Genomic DNA, 22,194 nt, shown 5'->3' on the forward strand with positions numbered 1-22,194 from the left:
AAAAAAGAGAATTTCAAATCTGTTCTTGCTTTGTACCCCAAGAGCTCTATGTATATTAAAAGGTCATGAATCACATTTTCCCCCTTAGAGCTCAGGACATGTAGGAGACAATTTGTTGCATGCTGAAATGTCATGTCAGTCTCTTGTGTGGAAGGCAGCAGCTTCAAACACCTTCATTCACCTCAGCTGCTTTACCTTCATACTTGGTTAGACCCCTCTACACAGCTGCACTGTTGCAGTACATGATGAGCCTGCAAAAGGAGCTGGTAAATAAATGAGCTGGGAGTTACTTTAACTTACAGCTCCTTACTGGGTTGCATCTATTTATCCCATAATACTGATTAATCACATAAATATGTGAGTGCACACATTGTCTAAACACAGACTGTGTGTAATACACTGCTATATTTAAGGTGGTGTAAGAGCTACTTTATTAAACTGTCCAGCTGAGTACCTGAGCATTTGTTAACTGGAAGATTTGAACATGAGAACATCAGTGGTTTAAATCCTACTGGATCATTCACAAGTTACTCTCTTTTCATGCACCTTCTATTCAAAGGTATTTGGGTTTTGTGATACATTTCTATTTAACTGTTTGCTATTTCTGTTTGTGTGGTATTGTTACTTAAATTGCATGACAGTGTTCCTGCTTCTTGGCTGGATAACATTTTAGACATGATGATAATGGGTAATCAACATTCCTTTAATGTATTTTCCAACAATTCCTTCCTCATCTGATTTTTGAGAACATTTTATTAGGAGCTGCCTAAACCATCTTAAGAACTTAGGAATTACAACAAGCCGACCTCCATACTTGATCACTTTTTTCATGTGTTGATTAATTTTACTAATAAGCATGCTTTAGTTTACATTAGTTAAGTATGCCTAAGGCATTAAAAGGAAATTGTCAAGAGTAAAGAATATAAGATTTTGGGGAGAAATATGTTTCAACACATTTAGCTGTTCTCCAGTCTTGTCAAAGGAGCCTGGACAGGTGCTGCCAGAGAAGTTCCTTACCCACAGACGTGCTGGGGCAGCAGCTTTAGCCCAGCAGTGCTCCTTTGTGGGCAGTGGAACGAGGCAGCTGTGTAACTCCAGCCTGGCAGTTCCAAAAGCCCAAGTGAAGGCTTGGAAATGCTGGCAGTTTAAAAGGGGCTGCAACCTGGGCATTCTCAAGGCTTACAGAGGTCACCATGAGAGAGAAGGCTGCATGCTTCTTTCTGTCAAAGACAAGTGAGAGCACTTCCCTGCTCCTTCCAGGCCCTTGGTGGGGTCAGTTCCCAGCGTGCCCTCAAGGCAGCTCCAACATCACTGTTGCTTCCTTCTTGCACTGGAGGCCAAGGCAGAGGCTTCCTGGGATAGAGCCAGGCATGGCTCCTTGCTTAAATGCAGCCCAGCTGTTGAGCAGGTGGGTTAGGAGCACAAGCTGGTCACTTGCTCAGAAACAGAAAAGACTTTTGTAAGAGTAGGACAGAGTGAGAAGGCTTGAGTGAGAAATTGGATATGTGTTTGGGAATCAGTTTAGAATACCAAGGATGAAGGCACTCAAATCTGGACCGTAGGTCATTGCTGGTGAATAACTTCACCCTGGACTTACGCAGATTCCAGCAGAACTTTCTGCAGTGAGCTGATGCAGTTACCAGACAGCAACGTAGCATCTGGAAATGGGAGACTCCAGGGCACTGTTGTCCTTCTCAGTTGCTTGGTCTCACTAAACAAGGAACATCTTAATACTTGGTGCATCTTGACACGCACCAAGCTCTGAGTCCTGCTGCCATTGTCAACCTCCCCCAGGGCAGTGCTGGCCAAGAGTCAGTGGTGTGCTGCTGCTGCTGTTTGACCCTTGGTTTTAATCTCTTCTGCTTGCTGGTTAAGGTATGCCATTCTGACCAAAGCAACCTGGCCCTCCTGGAAAGGAGAAGAGAAACAGGGAGTCCTCCACCTGCTTCAGTCAGTCAACATGGATCCTGACCAGTACCAGCTCGGGAAGTCCAAAGTCTTCATCAAAGCTCCAGAGTCTGTAAGTGTGCCAGAACACAATTCTTTAAATATCCGTTGTTTGCTGAATTTAAAGTGCTGCCTGCTCAAATTGAGCACGGTACCTGCTGAGGTGGGGGAAGTGGAACACTCTTAAACAAGCTGAGCATGTTGGTCATAGAGGCTGTGTAAAGGACACACTACATGAGGCCACTGCAGGGTTTTGGCACTTAATATAAAGAGAATTAAATGCATCAAGAAGAAGAAAAATGGGTTATGAAGATGCTTTGGCATCAAGAACATTGGTCCTCTTCTTGTAACAAGAACTACTGATGAAGGTAGAATAGTCCCCAGGGATGGTAAGGATGTGTTACACAGCACAGAGTAATTCAGTGTTCCAGAATGACTGCAGCTTGAAATCCCAAAGAGAATATTAGGGAGGCATCACATGGCTGGTTTTATCCTGTGGCTGCTAAATCATGCAAAATCTATTGGAAGAAAAAGTTTTCTTACTTTGCTTTTCAGAAAAGTTGTTAAGGAAAATCTGTGCTCTACTCACCCTCATGTATTCCTGATGCATCAGAAACAATGGGGCTTAGTTTGTGAAGCACATCTTGCAGCTGAGCATAGATTCCTTGGTGCTTTTTCTGAAGTTACATGCTAAAATAAAAGCTGAGCACTTCTGTGGCTATCATTTGCTGTTCCAGGAATATGTATTTTTCTCTTTAGAACAACAGTAATTCAGGCAATAACACTGCTGTGCCCAATCACATGGGAAGATATTTGTTAAAGGCAAAAAAAAAAAAAAAAAAAGAATGCTTCTTCAAGTCCTAATTTGTTGTTTCTACCTTAAAAAGGGTAAGATACTGTTCAGGAATAATGGGATTTACATTCCTGCCTACAGCTGAGAGACATGTTTATACACCACAGCATGTGGTGCTTGAGATTATTACAGTACTTCAGGTGGCATATTGACAGCATCCATACTGTCACTGTAACCTGGATTGCACAAAGGCTTGGTCGTGCCCCTGCTGCAGCTGAGGATGTTTTTGCATCAGGAGCTCTTGTGCCGGTGCTGAAACCCCAGCCAGTGCTTGTGTTCAGGAAGAGATTTTTAATTTTTTTCAAGTAAGTTTGCTGTAGATGGAGAATTGCCAACTCTGAAATAAGGTTTTATGGGTGGCAGAAAGGCTTCATTATTTACATTTCCATCACACACCTGAATAAATAACTGCACAGGAGCAAGTGGGGTTCTGTGGAAATGGTTTTCACCAGATCGAGTTTCCTTTTTCAGATCAATATGAACAACAGTGTTTTTCTAGATTTGCATGGTTTAGAGCAGCAAAGTAAAAAAGAAGAAATCCTAAAGCCCAGGTTTGCCTCTCTATATACCTGTTTTTACTAATTTTATCTCTCGAAAGCTAGAAGAAAACTCCTGTGAATATTTAACACACAATGCAGGAAAATAATAAGCAACAGTCATGTCAGTGGACTGAGTGAATGCTGCAATTTAGCCAAAGGCTTGTGCTCCTGATAAGACAAAAACCCCATTTAAGTGAAGTGTGTAAAAGGCTATAGTGAATATGCTGTATCCTACAATAATTATGAAGTTCTTCTAATACATTGAATTGACATGTATTTTAATAGCACACGGGAAATTCTCAAAAAAGGGGATGCACCTTCCATTCCTGCTTTAATAAAACAATATTTTCTCTTGCTTTCTGAAATTTTAGACCCAAAAATCTTACTATGTCATACTTGTGAATCATAAGGCCATAGTCCCAAGTCCTGCAGCCAGCTGACAACCTTCAGTGGTGAGAGAGAATGGAGCCAGTGGACACAAGGGTACGAACTTCAGCCAGGGAAGAAAGTTGCTTGTGAACAGTAATGTTACACATTGCACAGATGCCCACAGACACAGTAACATTCTGACAAGGGAAGTAGGAATTTTGGAGAATGGATGGATGGAGGCTGAGGAAGTGGCCAGTGGAGAACCTTGTGTTGCGCCAGTAGAATATTTCAGGGAGAATCCATATTCCTCTTCCTTCCTCATGGGGTATGGAACTTAATGGGTAGACTGGTAAGAGCCACAGCCGCTCAAGCATCAGAGATTTCTTCCAGAAGGACTACCTTAACATTCCAATCCCAGGTCCCACAGTTGTGGAAAAGGCACCCGCTTCGATCTAGAGTGAAATGCACTGGAGAGTTGTTGAAAATAAAATGCAGCATTTCCCTTGAACTTTGCACGTAAAATGTTTGACTCACCCACTGTCTCCTTGTACAGCTGTTTCTGTTAGAAGAGATGAGAGAGAGGAAGTACGATGGGTATGCCAGGGCCATCCAGAAGGCCTGGAGGAAGTACGCAGCCAGGAAAAAATACGTGCAGATGAGAGAAGAAGGTGGGTCAGAACTTGTGATGGCAGGGACTTCACACACACATGGTTCCAGAGGCAGAAGGGGGGACGCAGAGGGGAAGGAAATCTCTCCCACTGTAGCAAAAGTTGCATTGCAGTTAACTGTCTTGGAATGACTGCAGTTTTTTGGACCCTAAGGTATCACTGATGAGGCTGAGTGCTCTGCATGCACAGATCTCTTGGACTGCCTGGTGTTTTGCTCTCAAATCAAAGCCACACTGAGTAGGACAGACGGCAGAGATGCTGCAGAGGAGGCAAAAAAGAAAACTTCCTATAGTTCCGCAGGATTTGAATAATCTGTAGTTGATAAAATCAATCCGTGGACTCTCTGGGATTTAGTTGTATGTGACCTGGGCTATGTGAATGAACCTGCTGGGTTTGGAAGGGTTAATCTTTAATTTCTAGCAGTGAGTGAGAAATTTCTTAGTTCCAAAAGTGCTCTCAATTAACCAGAACTACTGAGCTTGCCATCAGTGTATTTCATTAGGAATGGATTTGGTGATGACATAGATCCTTGTCTAAAGGATTAGTAGCAGTGCTTCACTCTTTCTCCATATTAGAAACACTTTGGTTATCACCTCCCAAGAAATTCTGTGTGAAACCATTGGCTCTTCGAGAGCATGAGTTTACAAAATTTAGTAGATGCTGTTAATCAGCGTTTGTGTATTGTATTTAAGCATCAGATCTGTTGCTGAACAAGAAGGAGAGGAGACGGAACAGCATTAACAGGAATTTTGTGGGAGATTACATAGGCATGGAGGACCGCCCCGAGCTCCGCCAGTTTGTGGGCAAGCGGGAGAAGATCGATTTTGCAGACACTGTAACTAAATACGACAGAAGGTTTAAGGTGGGTGGAACAGCAACATCCCCTAAAGATGAGTTGTGCTGCAAGTCAGAGTTGTCTGCACCATCCTGTCGCAGGACGGGCCCGGCTCAGGGGCACCCCGGGCAGCACACGGCTGAGCATTTCCAATGTTGTGTTTCAGAGCGTGAAGCGAGATCTCGTCCTCACTCCCAAGTGCATTTACCTGATTGGGCGTGAAAAGGTAAAGCAGGGCCCCGAGAAGGGCCAGGTGAAGGAAGTCTTGAAGCGAAGGATGGAAGTGGAGAGAATTCTTTCTGTTTCTTTAAGGTCAGTACCTGGAATGTATTTTTTCCGTTGACAGAGCCATTTGTGTAGGACAGGGAAAATAAGTCGATTGATGAAGTGGGAATTAAAAGCTTTCTTTTTGAATTTGCTTGCTTTGGGTTTCAGACTTGCTTCAGTAACCTTCAAATTTCCAATTTATCTCCAGTCACAAAATCTGCCATTATTGAAGAGAAGGATTATAATTGTAACTTCAATAGCACATGGATTTTTGCTAACAGTAATTTCTGTAAAATGACTAAGTAGTATTCCTGTCTCTCAGAAGGAATTCTTTCAGCTATTCCATTATCAACTCCTGAAAAAAACCAAAACCGTTCTCAGAAAGCAAGGCTCTATAATCAGTGCTGCTTCGACTTTGTTATGTTTTTAAAAATTAACCATGAGTAGTCTGCAAATGTCATTATAATGCTGGCTGTATTTGCTGATGACATTTTAAACCCCTGGTGTATGCTCTGATTTCCTTGCAGCACCATGCAGGATGACATTTTCATTCTACATGAACAGGAATACGATAGTTTGCTCGAATCAGTCTTCAAAACAGAATTTTTAAGCCTCTTATCAAAACGATACGAAGAGAAAACACAAAGAAAACTACCTCTGAAGTTTAGTAATACGTGAGTTATGGCTTTTTTCAATGGGCTTCTAGGGATAAATGTTTGCTCTTGCTGCCAAGGCAAATGAGTGACTGCAACTCGACTTTATTTACAATAGGAGGTGGCAGTGTAAAACCCTGTGTGTGCAAGGAGACCAGACTTTGTGCTTGCCTTGTCAGAGTAACAGGTTAGGATTTACCAGGGCCGCTTGAGGCTTCCCACTGTGCGTGTGTATGGAGAGCCGCCTTTGTTCTCCTGACCATGGCACCGGGGCAGGCCCTCTGCACAGCTGCTGCTGGCTCCTGGCAGGAGCAGGGAACATCCTCTACAGCACCTGAGCAGCACCAGCAGAGGCACTGGTGCCTCAGGGCCGATACATCTCCTACTTGGACCTTTGCACATTGTTGTTCAAAGCTCACTGTCCTCTCCAGGGCATCTTAAATTTCCTTTGAGAAGCCCTACCAGGAAAGTTAGAAAAGGTCAATTAAGAAGAATATTTTTTTTAAAAGCACGGAAGAAATATTTAATTAGGTGATTATGTCAGCTGAGTCACTCATGGAATGCAGATTCTCAGTCTAAGCTTTTAATTTGATATTTCTAAGTTGTCTGCTGCCAAGCAATGCTGCCTTGATTTGATGTAGCAATTCTGGGTTTCTTTGATTCGTGTGTTCACACGCTTCCGTCAGACTTGAAGTGAAGCTGAAGAAGGAGAGCTGGGGGCCCTGGAGCAGCGCTGGTTCTCGACAAGTGCAGTTTATGCAAGGCCAAGGAGATGTAGCTATTCTCAAACCAAGTAATAAAGTGCTGCAGATCAGCATTGGACCAGGGCTACCAAAGAATTCCCGTAAGTATGAGTTTCCTCTAGAAATCAGGGGTTTATAAAATCAGAGAATCGTTGACTTTTTCTATCCATGCTTGGCTGAAGCTTCACCATCCCCTTTATTAATTTCTCTGTAACACACAAAGATCCTAAGGATACAGCAGAGTTCCTTGCTGCTCTACAGCTGTCGGTGTTCTGGGTCTTGCTTACTGTAGTTGCAAGAAGGCTTTGCTTTATATCCTGAGGCTGAACTGGATCACAAAAGGGAGAATATCCCAAAGTCATCCTTTTTGCACCTAATGCTTTGTAACAGCCTGGCCAACCCTGCAGGAGCCAGATTCCTTATTCCTTATTCAGATCTTTCTGATCACAGAACAGGGGGGTCTGGCAGCCAGCAGGACTTACCCAATTAATGTAAATGTGAAGGGGTGACAATGAATGTTGCTGGTTTCTTCTAGGTCCTACTAGACGGAACCTTACCCAAGGCCGAGGATATTCCAGTAGGTCTCAAAATCAGACTTATCCTATGAGAGCTGCACCACCTCCTCCAGGTAAGTGCTGTTAGCTTGGGCAAAACAGAATTCCAAAAGAAGGCTTTTGGTTTTCTCCTGTCATCTGGCAATTTTTACTCATTAAAAAAATATGGTAACAGTTTAAATTTCTCTTTAAAAGCTCCTGCCTGGAAAGCATCTGTTTGTAGGCATTTTAGGAAGTGTCTTGCTGGATATTGCCCCGGAGCTGTCCTGCTTGACGTGGACTGTGACTTGTTCAGACACTTGGTATAAGCCACTGGACGTAAACCTGACCCTGTAGCCTTCTCCTCTGTGAAGGGTCCAGCTCTGTGCTTATCAAGCCACAGACGATGCTTAGCAGTGAAACTGCTTTAGGGCCAGCACAGCACAGCATGCAATTTGTGTCTCATTGTCCTGCCCTGTGAGACATGTTACAACTCCTGTGTGCCCCAGTGCTGGGACACAGCAGCCGTGCCAGTGAACAGCACGGCTCTTTCTGCAGAAGACTGATGTCATCAGGGTGTTCCACTTCTGCCCCGGGCAGATATGATTAATTTTGCTTGTGAACTCACAGGGGAGAACAATATTCCATTGACCCAAGTTTTCCCAGGAGGTTTTTTTTTCCACTTACACTGCCGGAGTACTTTCTTTTAACAAAGAGTCCTCTTTCAGTCAGCTGCTCTTTCTTGAGAAGCACAATGCTAAGGTGGAAGTTAGGGGTGTGACCAGTCTCGGTCACCAAATTAAACAGACAATTCCAAATCCTCACAGCTGTATGAGTCAAACTAGGGACTGTGTAATCTGCCAGAACTGGTGGTGAAGTGGGAAATTACTGTAAGAGCTGACCCGTCAGCAAACAGAGATAGTGAATATTTGTACAGCATCAGTTAAAGCAAGGACAGTGGTTTGTACTTTCAAGAACTCTTTGAGCAGTTTTCTAGCTAGGAGAAGTCTTACTGCTGAAGGTAAGTGCTGTGTTGACCCTCAGGCACGGGGCTATCACATTCAAAAGTTGAGTAGAAGGCTTTTCTGCAAACCTCTCTGTAGCTTACAGTAACATGGCTTTTTGTTTATTTGGTTGTTTTTTGAATGTTAAACTCTCTTGGAAAGTAGCAACACATAGCTGGAAAATCAAAATTGCAGACAGGTGTGACAAAAGAATTCCAGTTAAAATGTCCAAATTTTCAAATTTGAAGCCACGTCATGATTTGGGCAAATTTCTCTTTGAAAGTCCCAAACAATTATCTGGGTTCTGCTATTTTCACATCTTGTTTTGTAGCTGAACAGAGTGTTCTGTACAGGTTCAGAATAACCCAAACTTTTGTTTCTATCACCACAACGTATGTGCCATGCTGGCTTGGATTGCGGAGTGGGGTTTTCACAGGAGTTTATGACTTCTAAGTTCTGCCTCAGTACCCAGAGACCATCAGAAGCCAAGACCAGCTGTTACAGGCAGTAGGGTTTTCCCAGGTGCTCTGATTAGGAATTCTCTCTGCACAGCTGCTCTTTCTGCTAATGTTTAGCAGGCATAATCACCATGGCAGAGGAGAGGGTCACCCATATAACTGAGGAAACTGATTTTTAATGGAAGCATAACTCTTCTTTTGTTCCACAGGGGTTTTAGGAATGTAAAGCATGCAGGCTTGTGTTCTTTAGGCCCTGATAGCTCTTTAGGCTACTGCAGGTAGCTCAGACCTGAGTGGGTTTGCTTTAAATTCAAGTTAGAGGAATAATTATTTATTTAAAGGCATATACCCATGTCAGTCCTAGAAAATTCAAACTCCTTTTCAACCATCAAAATAGCATCAAGGCATTATTTTTAAACAAAACAAGAAAAGAGCCCAAACACGCCCCTCCCCCCATGCTTGCTAAAAAATAGACAAGTATTTATAGCAACCTAATAAAAACAGTCAAATTCCTTGAGTATGTGGTAGACTGAGTCTGAACTTCAAAGAAAAGGAAGAAATTCTGGCTAGCTTTGGATTAACCCTTATCTGGATAAAACGTTGTGCACTGTTTTAGAGAGGAGTTGGTTGGTACCATGTTAGCTAAACTGGAACTCAGCTGAGAGCTCATCCTTGTGCTTGCTTGGAACACCCAGGGCACACATCTTAAATCTGAGCACGTGTCCATGAGGTTGGAAACCCAAACCAGATTGTCAGCAGCCCAGAAACTAGCTTTAAATCAACATTTCAATATGATTCTGTGTTTGGGTTCCTTGATAGGTGCACCTCTGACAGCTGAGTCTGACAGCTGAGCCATCAGAGGTTACCTTTACTGAGCTGGAGCTTGGACTGCATGCACTCACACTTTATCTCCTTCTAGGTCAGCACCAAAATGGATTAATAAATCCCCCCCAGTCTGCAGCCCATCCCCAGATCCCAGGAAATCAATGGGCCAATCAGAAGAACCTGTTGTACACGAGTATGACGCGACCAGTTTTACCACGGCAAATGTCAGGAGGATCAGGCAAGATTTCACAGCAACCTCAAAGCCTGGATTTCTTGAAAGTACCTGACCAAGGAGCAGCTGGGTAAGATTTTACATAACTCTGGTGAAAAGGTGTCCATTTTTGCAAATAGTTTTACACACTCAAGACTGTTCATGACTGCTCTACTCTGTGCATCAATCACCAGGTTGTACTATTGAGCTGTACTCAAAGGTATCATCCACATGAAATTCCAAAATATACTCCATCCTAGGTCCATAGGAATAAAGGTGAAGCAGTTCTAGCTTAATCCCTTAAATTTGAATGTTGAAGGCCTTAAAAAATGTTAAGGGTTTTCAGTGACTCAACAGTTTCTATTTCAATTCAGCCCTCACTCCACTCTCTTTGTAGAACATTAGTGGAGCTTTACTGTAGTGGGAGTCTTGAGTGTCACTTAATTGTCAAAGACTGCTGCCTATGCAGCAGTTGTAGGAAAAAAAAAGAAAATTTAATTTAGCAGAAGCAGTTTGCTGATGACTCCATGATCTGCATGAATGGGGGTCCTGGAGCCAGCAAAAGGATATTTATTTTTAACCACACCGAGAGCAACATTTTGTGCAAGTAGCCCTGTCTCAGGTGTCAGTCAGCAGACAAGCTCCTTAGCGGGTGTTGGGCACTAAATTACCCGGTTGGCCTGAGCATTCTCTCGCTGTGTGATCCAACAGGCTGGTTATGAAGTAGGTTAGTTACAATGTTAGTGAGCATTAGGCACCTCAGTTATCAAACAGTAACATAAATGTTCACAGTTGCTACTTGTTGAGAATTGAAAATACACAGGGTTCCTTAGGAGGAGCTTGCTGGTTCCTAACATGGAGCCCTCAAGCAGGGTTAGGCATGTACAAAGGTCTTCGCACTGTGCTAATGGCAGTCATTTTACCCCCCTCTGCCAACTGTCAGCCATGAGAGATTTCAGGCACATTTAGAGCTTTTGTTTAAGATTAAGCTCCAAATAAGAAAGAAATCGGGAAGAAGTGGCCACTTTCAAACCCATCAGCACATGTTAACAGGCACATTTCCATCTCGTAGTAACTTCCATGGATTTTGGTGGTGAAGTGTTCTTGTCAATGCTAGCTTCTCCCTAAACTCTTTTACTAACATTAGACTTTGCTTTGTCTTGAGACTACAGTTCATGTAACAACAGAAACACATAAGCCATAGGATAAAACCAAAACCAAACATGCCAGGTGTTCTGCAGCAGTAACAAACTTGAGGAAGTACTCTTAGGAAAAGTGACATTTCCAAGGCTGTCTTCCTGGGCATTATGAGCTCCTTTATTAATACACTAAAAAGAAACAACAAAACTGCATTAACCAGTGGATTTCAGACACATTTCTGTACCTGTTCCTTTTCAAAAGGAAGCTGCAAGCTGGAAGAGATCTGAATTTAGTATCTCAAAACCATAGCCATAGAGAAGATGATATAATTTTTAAGGAGTAGAATTAGGTTTATTTTTAGCAAAGCTGCCAAGAAGGAGGCAGTGGTACTAACAATCCAGTGCAAGACCAAGATTAAAATCAGCAGGCTCCCCCCCAGCAGCAAAACATCTCATTTAAGATGCTGTAGTTGTACCATAGCTGCACAAAAGCTATTTTTCCACGACTTGTGCTGAATCCCTTCATTTCCACACACAGGTCTAGGTTTCACAACGTCTCCTATCCCGAGATGCTGAAGAACAGGAGAAAAATCTCTCCCCTCATAGATACATTGAGAACTGAAGTGCTGTTATAATCCATACTTCAAATCTTATCTTCTGGTGCACTTCACTACAAAGTTAGAATTAGAGGTTTATTGACAAAATTTAGCCTAGGACTTCATGTAACTGTAACCCTGTTCTGAAAAAGCTGTGTTATGTTATCAAGGCATTACATGACATGATCACAGTTCATTCTCCTTCCCATCATTACATTTTTAGTCATTCAGCACGTATATTATTAATTGTAATCTGACATACTGAGTCTAATACCTGTTCTCTCTTCCAGCCTTTATTAGCTGATGAGCTGGCAGAATGCATTTCTTACCTCTTTCCCCTTCCTAATCTCTGGAGTGGTCACAGCTGTGACAGTTTGTGCAGCATCTCCCCTGCTGCTTCAGCCCATAGATGTCCATAGATGGCCCTGGAATCTGAGGCAACTTAAAAGACATGCGAGTCTCTGTTACAGCTTAGTCACAAGAATGGTAAAGTAGCAAGCCTGTGAGCTAAGAACTTTGTTTTTGATACTGAAAACTAAAGCACTGGTGACATTGGGGCAAGGGGAGACACAGCCTAAGCTGTGCAGATACAGAGATATGCATGAACCGCAGGTGCACATTTGCTTCCATTTCTGCTTGGACACTAAATGTCTTCTAAGCAGTTGAACTGCTGTTGGAAAGTACCTACTCCTCCATTTCCACAGGAAAGAAATGGCAGCTCTGTCCCTTTCACAGGGAAATCCCACACTGCCACTTTTAACGGTTGTGACATTCAGGAAAATCTCTTTTCCCTTGTTCTGTGCTGGTGTTTAAAATGAGCTCCTTAAGAGGGCTGTGGTGAAGCTGGGGTTTGAGTGGCCAGCCCCAAGCCCACCAGCCCGGCCGTGGTGTGCAGTGTCCGCAGGCAGACGTCGAGCCGCCCGCCCCCGGCCGGAGGGAGGCCCAAGCCGCAGCCCAAGCCCAAGCCGCAGGTGCCGCAGTGCCGCGCGCTCTACGCCTACGACGCGCAGGACACAGACGAGCTCAGCTTCAACGCCAACGACGTCATCGACATCATCAAGGAAGGTACGGACACGCCGGGCTGGGGCTTTGGGCTCTGGGGTAGGACAGGACTCTCTGAGCCGCCCCACTGCATCTGCTCTTGCTGGGGGTGCAGATTTCCATCATGGCTCAGGGGGCAGAGAAGCCTCCACCACAGTCCAACCTCTTCACTCAAGAGCGTGTCAGAGAGCTGTCACCGGTACTGCAGAGCTGTGACACAGTAATTCTGTCACTGGCTCTAGAGGAAAATTAGCCCAAACCAAAGCTGTAGCACAAGACGCAAAATGTAATTAACCGGTTCCAACTGTGGGTCTCCAAAGCACCCTCCTCAAGGTGAAATGATGTGGCCAAAAGATGAATGCACTCCAAAAATCCTGTCCCCTCATTTCTTCCCAAGAAGGCCCTCACTGAGTGGCACAGCTTTGCAAGGTTCCACCAAGTACACAGAAAGGCTTCCAGAGCCTCGCTCCTTACCCTGCTGTCCTTGTTACAGATCCTTCTGGCTGGTGGACGGGAAGACTACGAGGGAAGCAAGGTCTGTTTCCCAACAATTACGTCACCAAGATTTAAAAGACTGTCAGAGAAAACACGGTGGAAAGGTACCAGTGGTTGAAGATGTTTTCCCTTGCCTTCCGGACATTGTTCTTCCAAGGTCTGCCATTCTCTCAGCAGTATTTTCACCAGTAAATTGTGTATGAGCAGGAAGAGTTACCCACAGTACAGACTTTGACCTTTGTCTCAGCACCATACAGCAATGAACTGACCAATTATTTATTATATTTAAAACCTGGTTTAAACACCTGGTAAGTGAAGAATGCTCAAACCTGCCATCTTCCTGAAAGGTGATTTACAGTCTGGAACCAGGGACTTTGGAAGGGGTGTATTTAATAAGTGCCTTCAGCTGAATATCATAACCTTTTTAATTATCTACTGAAGATAATGTTAAATGCACATTTCCTCTAATGCAGATCATTCTGGGGAACATGTTAATAAGTATGCTGCTACATGTCAAAAAGATTTAGGCTCATTTGGGATATTACCATCTAAAAAACTACTGTGATGGTCTATTTAAGTAATTCTGTACAGAGATGTAATGGAACTGGTTTGTGTTTGCAGGTGTGTTTAGGGACTCCAACAGGCACTGTAAGAATTTAAACAGAAAATTACATAGTACTGTATGCTAAACAATGTTGCCTTCTTCAAGATTTATATTATAATATGGCTGGCCCATGTTGGATTTATGTTTAATACTCTACCTGTTATAGAAGTGTCTTTATGCAGAGCTGTACATTTATAGAAATAGTTATATACTGTATATAAAAACTGGTCATGATAGAAACATGTATAAATGTATGATGCAGTAGTTCACTGTTCTTATGAGGTAGTACTGCTAGAATTTTTATGCCAGGTACTTACAGATATGCACTACTCCCCCTTTTAAATAGCAAAAGCACAGGTGTTACTGCCCAAGTCTGATTGCCTCCCCCAGCAGAGTGGCTGTTGCTTGCCCTGCAGTTCTGAGAATTCCCGCTTTGCCTTTTGAACCTCCATAAAATAAAACACAGGAAGATCAACAGGTTTGTTCTCTGTGCAGTTTGTTCTCACATATAGAAACAGATCCCTTCACAACACTGGCTTCAGGATTTTACTCCACTGACTTCTGAAGAAAAAACCCCTTTCTTCACTCCAAGATGAATTGTTTTCCCTCTGTCCAGCTGAAGTGCTGTGCCTTTCATTCTCTCATGTTAAGAGCAGTTAAAAAGCCTTGCATATGTTGGTATTAAAAAGTTGCAGAAGCTTGAAGATACAGCTAAAAATCTCGAATCCCTCCCTCCTAAACCACTGCCCAAGTCTGTCTTAGGTACACAAACTCCATCTTCTATAGACGCTGTTTCTAGGAGCCAGAAATGAGGACCTCTCTCCAAGGGAAGAATAATATCCACAACAAGGAATGAAGCACATTTTTCAGAATACTCACTATTTGCAGCAAGTGCTAGGCTTACTTATCCCAGGGGAGAGAGAAATCTGCTTGAGGAGATAAAACCCAGTAACTTCACCATCCTTCCCACAGGGGAGCACTGAGGGCTAGGTCAGTTCTGTAGCATCAGCTTCTTGCCTTCGACATCAGAGCCAGCACACTCATCAAGAGATGCTGAACAATCACAGAATAGCTAAGTGTGGAAGGGAGGTACAGAGTTCAGTATAACCTGGAGACTATAAAAAGGTCAAATTTAACATTACTTCTACAAGATTAATTTAACAAATAGACATCCATGAGGTATTTAGGCAGAAAAGTTGCATTACTTACATGCTTGTATTCCCTGAGCATACAGATCCTGACACTTAGATTGGAAACAAAGACAAAAGCAAGCCAAGAGTCAAGGAAGTGACGAGAACTGCCTTATGCTGGGTTTGACTCTGTAATCCCAGGTACGGAGGTTTATTGGAGAAGCAGGGGGAGGAAGGCAGATGTGGGCAAGCAAACAGGTAATGAAAAATTTAAGGTGCTGCTTTTCAGGGAGCGGAGAAGGCTTCAAGAGCTGAGCTGCTTTCAAAAGGTCTCGTGGCTCACAGTTCCACACCCTGCATAGCTATTAGCATTACAGATTAGAGATGTCCAGTTTTTCTACCTTAGCTCCCTTTTTTTTAACACACAGAGAAACACTAAGATTTACAAGGTTAACACCTGTTAAAGATAGCCTGCATCTTTCCCCAAAATTGAAGGTGGCTAACTACAAAAAAAGAAATAAATTCCAGTATACTTCCTTGGAACAAGGCACTGAAATAAAGTACATATTTAGTGTTCTTTAAGGTACAACAAAAACTATGCACTGTCTGCCTCCTCTTTATGAGTGAAAATAAGTTAATAAATATAATGCAATATATAAAGCTTGGAGATTCTCTCTGGAAACAGCCACAGAGAATAATCAAGCCCATTTAACTACAAGTTGTAACAATCACCTACTCAAGTCAAATGTTCCACCTGGACATTAGATTGCAAACATGGAGGTTGTACCTTAAAGAGTCACACTCTCGCTATTTAAAAGAAAGGAGTTTTATTTTTAGATAGAAAGCTGTATTACAAAGCAAGTCTAAAATGTCACCTTCTGCATCAGTCAGAAGTGTCTGAGGGAGGCTGGAATGTTATGTACAAAAGCAGGAGACAGACAAAGTGCACACCCCATCAGGCCCTGGCTGCCCAGGGCTTCACAAGAGCGATGCAGCCAGGTCCTTGATGATCTCACTGTTCAGCTGAGGGATGGTGCTGATGGTCAGTAGTTTGCTGCTTGCATACTTGTTCTTGATAGCCTGCAGAGTAGAGAACAGAGATACAGAAGTTTCACACACGCTGTTTATGCTTAGGCAGATCATTTTGGGTCAGTTACACTGCCTGCTTGGAAAGCAAGCAAACCAACAAGGCTGGCACTGATCCAGTTTGCAAAGTAACAAAAGCATAATTTGTCTAAAAAGTTTTGCTGTTAACATTAATGCAAGAGCCTCTCACAGGCTTGTCAGAACAGTGTATGCTTTACGGTAACATACACACTATTTACCTAAGGAGCCACAATGTGCAGCAAATCTATTTTTAAAACATTAGAGAAAAGATTTAAGTAGTTATACTTACAGTGTATTTTGTTAACTTCTCATTTACTTTGACTACATTCTTGGCCATATGTTTCATGGTCATCACAAGACTGTCTTCTGCATAGCCAGTGTAGTAGTGCTGCTTTGTACCCTGCAGCAGAACAGGAACAAACTTGAGATTTGTGAAGGGGGAATTGCTGCTCGAGGCACAGTCACTTGAGGCAGCAAACACCCTGAGCTGATTCATGGCTAAGCCTCAAGTGCTGGAAACTGCAGCTGTCAGTTTAAGTGGCAGATCCAGAGTAATGTGATGTGCAGAAGTGTGAACACATCAATTTCAAGGACCATGCTTCTAGACTGAACAGAGGATAAAAAAGCAACTACCAGCTGAATTACAACTCCCTACTCATGGTCCACACCTTCAATATCCTAAATATACTGTAAGAATCATGAAACTCTACCTTTACTTGCAGTAACTCAGTGCTTTCACGAGAAAAATCCTTTTGTACCCCAATATTCACACAGGAAAGGATTGTGAGTTTTTACTGGTACATTCCTTTTTCCACCTGCAGTATGCATCAGGCTGTCCAACCATCATTCCAGCACCAGCATTGTTACCAACGTAAACACAATTTTTAAAGTACTTTTTTACTGCTTCAGTTCCACTGAGTGAAGAACAACAAGTTTGATTAAAATTCTCACCCATTTGTTCTGTCCCAGAATCTTCTGAGACAGGCACAGTGCAGCAGCTGCGATCTCTGAAGGCCGGTGGTGAACCATGTCATAGTCTATCAGGGTCAGCTCCATCAGGTATTTTGCTAGAGTGTGCTGCTTAGCATCAGCCTACAAGGTTGAAAGCTTGTTAATCCACAGTTTCACTTCACTTCAGCATAATCACTCAGCATTGCTTACTGTGTTCAAGAACAAAACAAAAATAGCAGATACTACAGTTTTTAGGGACCATCCTTTCTAACAGACATTCCTCTCAAAATCAAGACCAGCAGCCATTTGGAATTTAGAAAGTCAAGTGAGGGGATTTTAACAGAACACTGCAGTATCAGGTACTGCTGTGCCCAGCTAGGGACAGTAATGCTCCCTCTGTAATGCAAATTAGGGGAGAGAAGGTGTAAAATGACTTAAGGAGAACCTCATTTGAGTTACCGAGTGGTCTGCTGAAGTAATTGAAGAGCGGACAGCCATTTGAACAGAACTACTGAGGTAGAGAAAAAAAGGGTTGGGTCACACAGAAAGCTTATCTTTTGATTCTTAAATAGCACATTTGCAACCAGAAGTTACAAAGAATTGCAACACTGTTAGTGTTTTACTAATAAGTACCCTGATCATCAGGATTAAAAAGATTAAAAGCAAGGGTTCTTAGTTTAACAGTAAAATTCCTGCCACTAAGGCTGAACACAGGTCTCAGTAAATAGAAATGTGAAATACCACTGGCTGCCACAGTGACATTGTCCTGTTACTCCACACGGTGGCGTTTCACAGCTAAGCATTTCTTCATCCAGCGTTTAAGCTGGAGGAGGTAAGATCACATGCTTAAAATGCCAGAAGCCATCCTGACAGGCTTTACTAACACAGGAAAGTGCTAGACAATGAGGACAAGTACCCACCTCCCCAGCTTTTGATGCTCTTCTTAAGAAGTGAATTGGAAGAGGTCGCCCCAGGTCAAAGTTTAATTCTCTAAGAATAATCATCTCCATTTCTCTAATTTCATTACTGGTGTAGGCATTGTCAGTAATGTAAACAAAGTCTGCTATATCAGGAGACAATATCTCTTCATATTTTGAAGCTACAAGCAGCGCTGTTACGCCCACCAGCTGAAGCTTCTTGCGAGGTACCGGATGACTCTGCAACACAGACATTTAAAATGCAGGCCCTGAAGTGTCAAACTCTAGATAGTTAGATTCATATTTATCAGTTTAGAATACCGGCATGACAGTGTTTATTCCTATAAATGAGGTTTTCACTCTATTCCAAGGTTGTCTGTATAATGACAGGCTCAAAGAAGGCAGCAGCCTCGGAGTTAAGATGCTGCACTGTAACAGCTCTTACACACAGAGCAGATTTTGTAGGTTGCTAGATGTTTAAAACTCCTGAACCCCTTTACAAACAGACCTCACCTGTAAGAAGCGATCCATGATGGCCACACACATGTAGAGCGTCTCCTGCAGGAGGCGGAATCTCGAGTGCACCTGGACCAGCCAGTCCACCAGGATGGCGCGCATGCGCCCGTTGGTCACCCTCCCGTCCAGGTAGTGCGGCCGCACCGACTGCTGCAGCTGTGGGGACAGCGGGGTCAGCGGCCACACAGCCCCAGGGACACCAGGGCAGCCCTGGGGCGACCTACCTCGAGCTCCCTCAGGTACAGGTAGATGTCTTTTACGTAGTCACTGCACAGCTGGGGGTTCTCCCAGTCCTCAGCATCGATGTCTTCTACGTTGTTGAGCAACACATCAGAGAAGGCTTGGCACAAATCCTCCTCTTGCATTGATACATCCATAGGGACAGGAGACAAAACCTAATGAACAGATCATATCTGTTAACAAATCTTACGGATTTCCTGTTTAAGTTCCAACATTCCTTTGCCTCACGTTTCACCAGTCACTAATGCAACTTCTTTAGACAGGAGCTGAAACCAAGCTTGGGCTCCAGTGCAGAAGTTTTCACTGACCTACCACAAAACTAGAATCCCAAGATCTTCTAGTAACTGCTAGCTAAAGCAGAAACTTTATCCAGTACTTCAGCAGGTGATTCTGCCACTTGAACTGTCAGCCTTTAAGTACAACATGCATTAAACCAAAACCTCAGTTAGGAGGCTTTGCTTTTTCAGCAGGCGAATGAGATACAGCCACAAATAAAATATTGTGAAGGTAGAGCTCAAAGTTGCAAATCAAATTTAAAACTGGAACAGTATCATCACCTCCTACCTTTGGAACATCAGCTTCTTTGATTGATTGATTTACAGCAGCTGGAGCTTTAGGGAGTACAATTCCATTTGTCAACTTGCTAGGTCCTTTCACAGGCTTTGTGGATGCTTTGGGGCATTCTGTTTTCTGTCATGAAAACAATTATTATTAGTAGAGAGCAGCAATCCAGATTCTCCCTATATAGAGATTTCAAACGTTCTTTTACCTTTGATACGTGTGTTCCTCTTGTTGCAACTTTATTTCCTATTTCTTCTAAAGCGGCCCTTTTGCCAGTCACGTGAGTTTTTGCTTTACTTCTAAGGTCAGACACAGCATTCTCCATCCCTCTAGTGATCTAAAATGAGAAAATTGCAGAAGTTTGAGTCACAGACCAACAACTTTCCAATCCCTGACTCCATTATAGATGGAGTCTTACCACCACCGTACCTGTGTACCTCTGATGCATTACTCACCCAGCTTTTACTTCCTAGCCCGTCACATACGTTCAGAGGAAGAAGCCTCCTCTCTACGTTCAGAGCACTGTACTTGTGAACGGTATTGTAAAATTGAGCAATGCACTCTATCTCATACCTTGAAACTTTTTAAGGCCAGAGTGCTCACCTGCCTATTTGATTCTATTATACTTACACTTTGTAACTCTAGCAGCGCCCCCCAGGGGATGCGTAAAGCAAGTTCCTTGTTACATATATGCCATATAAATTAGAAAGCTATACTACACCCGCAAAAATTATTTTTCTTTGTTATGCGCAGCAATGAGACCACCAGGCTTCAGGTTTTTCGTTGAGTTCAGTTTTACCGTTAGACATTCACCACAGAAGAGAAGCTCCTGTAGTCCCTTCCTACACCTCCCCCTAAAGTAGCCTTAGTTTTCCCATTCCCACATCCCCCGTTCCGCGGGGGAGCCGCCAAGGCCAGGCCGAGGGGGAAGCAGCGGCCACGCTGCCCATAACGGGGCCTCCTCCCACCGCTGGGCCACAGCTCGGCCCGGCCGCTGCCGCACCCGCCCAGGTACCGGGGGGAGCCCGGCCAGTCTGAGAGCCGAGAGCTGCGGCCCCCCGCCCGCCCGCCCGCCCGGCCCGCGGCCCCCGCGCCGCCCGAGGGCAAAGAGCGGCGAGGCCCCTCGGCCGCCGGCGGCCCCTCTCTCGCCCCCCGGGCTGCCCCTCTGCGGCCCCCCCGGCCCGCGGCGGTACTCACAGGGGCACGGCGCGTCACCGGCAGCGCCATGGGCAAGGACACAACGGGGGCCGCTGCCGCCGCCTCGCACAGAACCGCCCCGCTCTCAGCCAAACCGACGGCCGCTCCCTCACGCCGCCGCGGCTCCCTTTAAACCCCGTCCTGCTCTACTATTGGACAACTTCGTACGATGCACCCGTCCGATTGGTCCGTCTGCACAGGCCCCGCCCCAGCAGGAAACGGTTGTAGCCGCTTCCGGCGGGTGGCGCGGGGTGGGGGGGCAGCACCTCCCTCAGGGCGGGGCCGAGCCCGAGCCCGGGCCCGGGAGAGTTTAACCGGAGCACCGGCACCGGGAACGAACGCCGCCCACGGGCCCGGGAGAGTTTAACCGGAGCACCGGCACCGGGAACGAACGCCGCCCACGGGGCCGGGAGAGTTTAACCGGAGCACCGGCACCGGGAACGAACGCCGCCCGCGGGCCCGGGAGAGTTTAACCGGAGCACCGGCACCGGGAACGAACGCCGCCCGCGGGCCCGGGAGAGTTTAACCGGAGCACCGGCACCGGGAACGAACGCCGCCCACGGGGCCGGGAGAGTTTAACCGGAGCACCGGCACCGGGAACGAACGCCGCCCGCGGGCCCGGGAGAGTTTAACCGGAGCACCGGCACCGGGAACGAAGCCCAACAGGCAGCAGGAGGTTTAATAACGATCCCGAGATTCGGGAACTTCAACGCTACCGCAGTTGCCTAAACCGACAGAAAAGTTGACTTACAATTCTTCTCCAGTCTCTTAGAATTAGCACTGAAGGTTCCAGATAACTCCATTTGGCAGGATAATTAGCGTCAATTAATAATTAAATGATGACCCTTCGTTGAGAGTTTTTTCTTGGGCATTAACTGCAGTAATTAATACGTGCAAACAAAAATGTTTAGGGATCAAGATTTCAAGAGCAAAACAAGGGAAAGGGAAAAAAATGCAAAAGAAACATTTTGAATGATACCAGTCTAACATTTTATTTATTGCATACAAAAGGATTTCTTTTGACAATGGAATTTTATATGAAAAGTAATTTGATGCATACTGTTGAGAATCTTATCTTCAAAGATGCTGCAGAAAACTTAAGGCAATGCATCTAAGCATATAAAGCACAGTAAGTGGTGGAAATTTTCAAAATGACAAGCCTATTCCTTCTCCTTCCTTAAACTATGGTTAAGTCACAACCTTCTGGAACAGAAGTAAGCTGCGACTTTTTAGCCCCTGCAATAGCATGAAGATCAGAACACTGTGATTCCTGACAAATACCTAAGTGTTCAGCATCACATTACAATGTTATGCATACATTTAAAAGCAAGACAGTATCAGTAGCTATTATATAACAAATCAATTCAAGGATCACTAAAATACCTCTAAGTACCAGGCACTCAAATTAGACCCATAAAATATTTCCTTAGAAAGAAAAAAAAAAATCCCCCAAACCTGTGCTTCTTTGTCCTGTAAGGAAGCCAAAATAGAATCTAACACATAGCCAGGGTCTCAGTTACTTCGGAGGCCCTGGGTTTTTTTGTCCTGTATCCCTCAGGTACCTTCTTGGAAACTTTTAGAAATGAGTATCATCAGTCTTCAAGCATTAGTGGTCAATTAACTTCTTTTCAACAGTCACTGGAAAACACAAAGTGTCTGTTCAGTCCTTCCAGTTACTTTTTATTCTTAGCAAGGAATAAATTAATGCAGCTACAACTTCGCAGTCACTTTCAGTTTCCTACAGCCAAAGTGTTCAAGAAGCTTCAGCATAAACCCAAGTCAGGTTTTGAAGCAG

At 44.2% G+C, this 22,194-nt stretch overlaps 2 protein-coding genes across 3 annotated transcripts in view; one reads left to right on the plus strand and one right to left on the minus strand.

Annotated features, from left to right (window-relative positions):
* MYO1E (myosin IE) overlaps positions 1-14,255 on the plus strand; it is a 74,378-nt gene extending 60,123 nt beyond the window's left edge. Inside the window, exons 19-28 of one of the 2 annotated variants that reach the window (XM_066196621.1) lie at positions 1,876-2,020; positions 4,262-4,376; positions 5,069-5,238; positions 5,378-5,523; positions 6,006-6,152; positions 6,818-6,975; positions 7,410-7,502; positions 9,789-9,996; positions 12,536-12,705; positions 13,175-14,255. In XM_066196621.1, the coding sequence (XP_066052718.1) occupies positions 1,876-2,020; positions 4,262-4,376; positions 5,069-5,238; positions 5,378-5,523; positions 6,006-6,152; positions 6,818-6,975; positions 7,410-7,502; positions 9,789-9,996; positions 12,536-12,705; positions 13,175-13,251 (1,429 nt within the window). In that variant the 3' untranslated portion in view covers positions 13,252-14,255. Of the gene's footprint in view, positions 1-1,875; positions 2,021-4,261; positions 4,377-5,068; positions 5,239-5,377; positions 5,524-6,005; positions 6,153-6,817; positions 6,976-7,409; positions 7,503-9,788; positions 9,997-11,930; positions 12,706-13,174 lie in introns of those variants that run through there. The other variant, XM_066196623.1, reaches the window with a different exon arrangement.
* Positions 14,256-15,720: 1,465 nt separating this feature from the next.
* On the minus strand, positions 15,721-20,523 carry CCNB2 (cyclin B2). The gene is made up of 9 exons (XM_066196624.1): positions 20,400-20,523; positions 19,411-19,539; positions 19,206-19,331; positions 18,626-18,796; positions 18,399-18,557; positions 17,889-18,125; positions 16,969-17,109; positions 16,307-16,417; positions 15,721-15,990 (listed from the first exon to the last, which is right to left on the minus strand). The coding sequence occupies exons 1-9, from the start codon at positions 20,427-20,429 to the stop codon at positions 15,889-15,891; spliced, it is 1,206 nt and encodes a 401-aa protein (XP_066052721.1). The 5' UTR covers positions 20,430-20,523; the 3' UTR covers positions 15,721-15,888.
* Positions 20,524-22,194: the final 1,671 nt, after the last annotated feature.

This window comes from Chamaea fasciata, unplaced genomic scaffold (genome assembly GCF_029207755.1).
Source record: "Chamaea fasciata isolate MVZ Bird 193981 ecotype frontalis unplaced genomic scaffold, bChaFas1.0.hap1 SCAF_14, whole genome shotgun sequence".
NCBI classification, from domain to species: domain Eukaryota; kingdom Metazoa; phylum Chordata; class Aves; order Passeriformes; family Sylviidae; genus Chamaea; species Chamaea fasciata.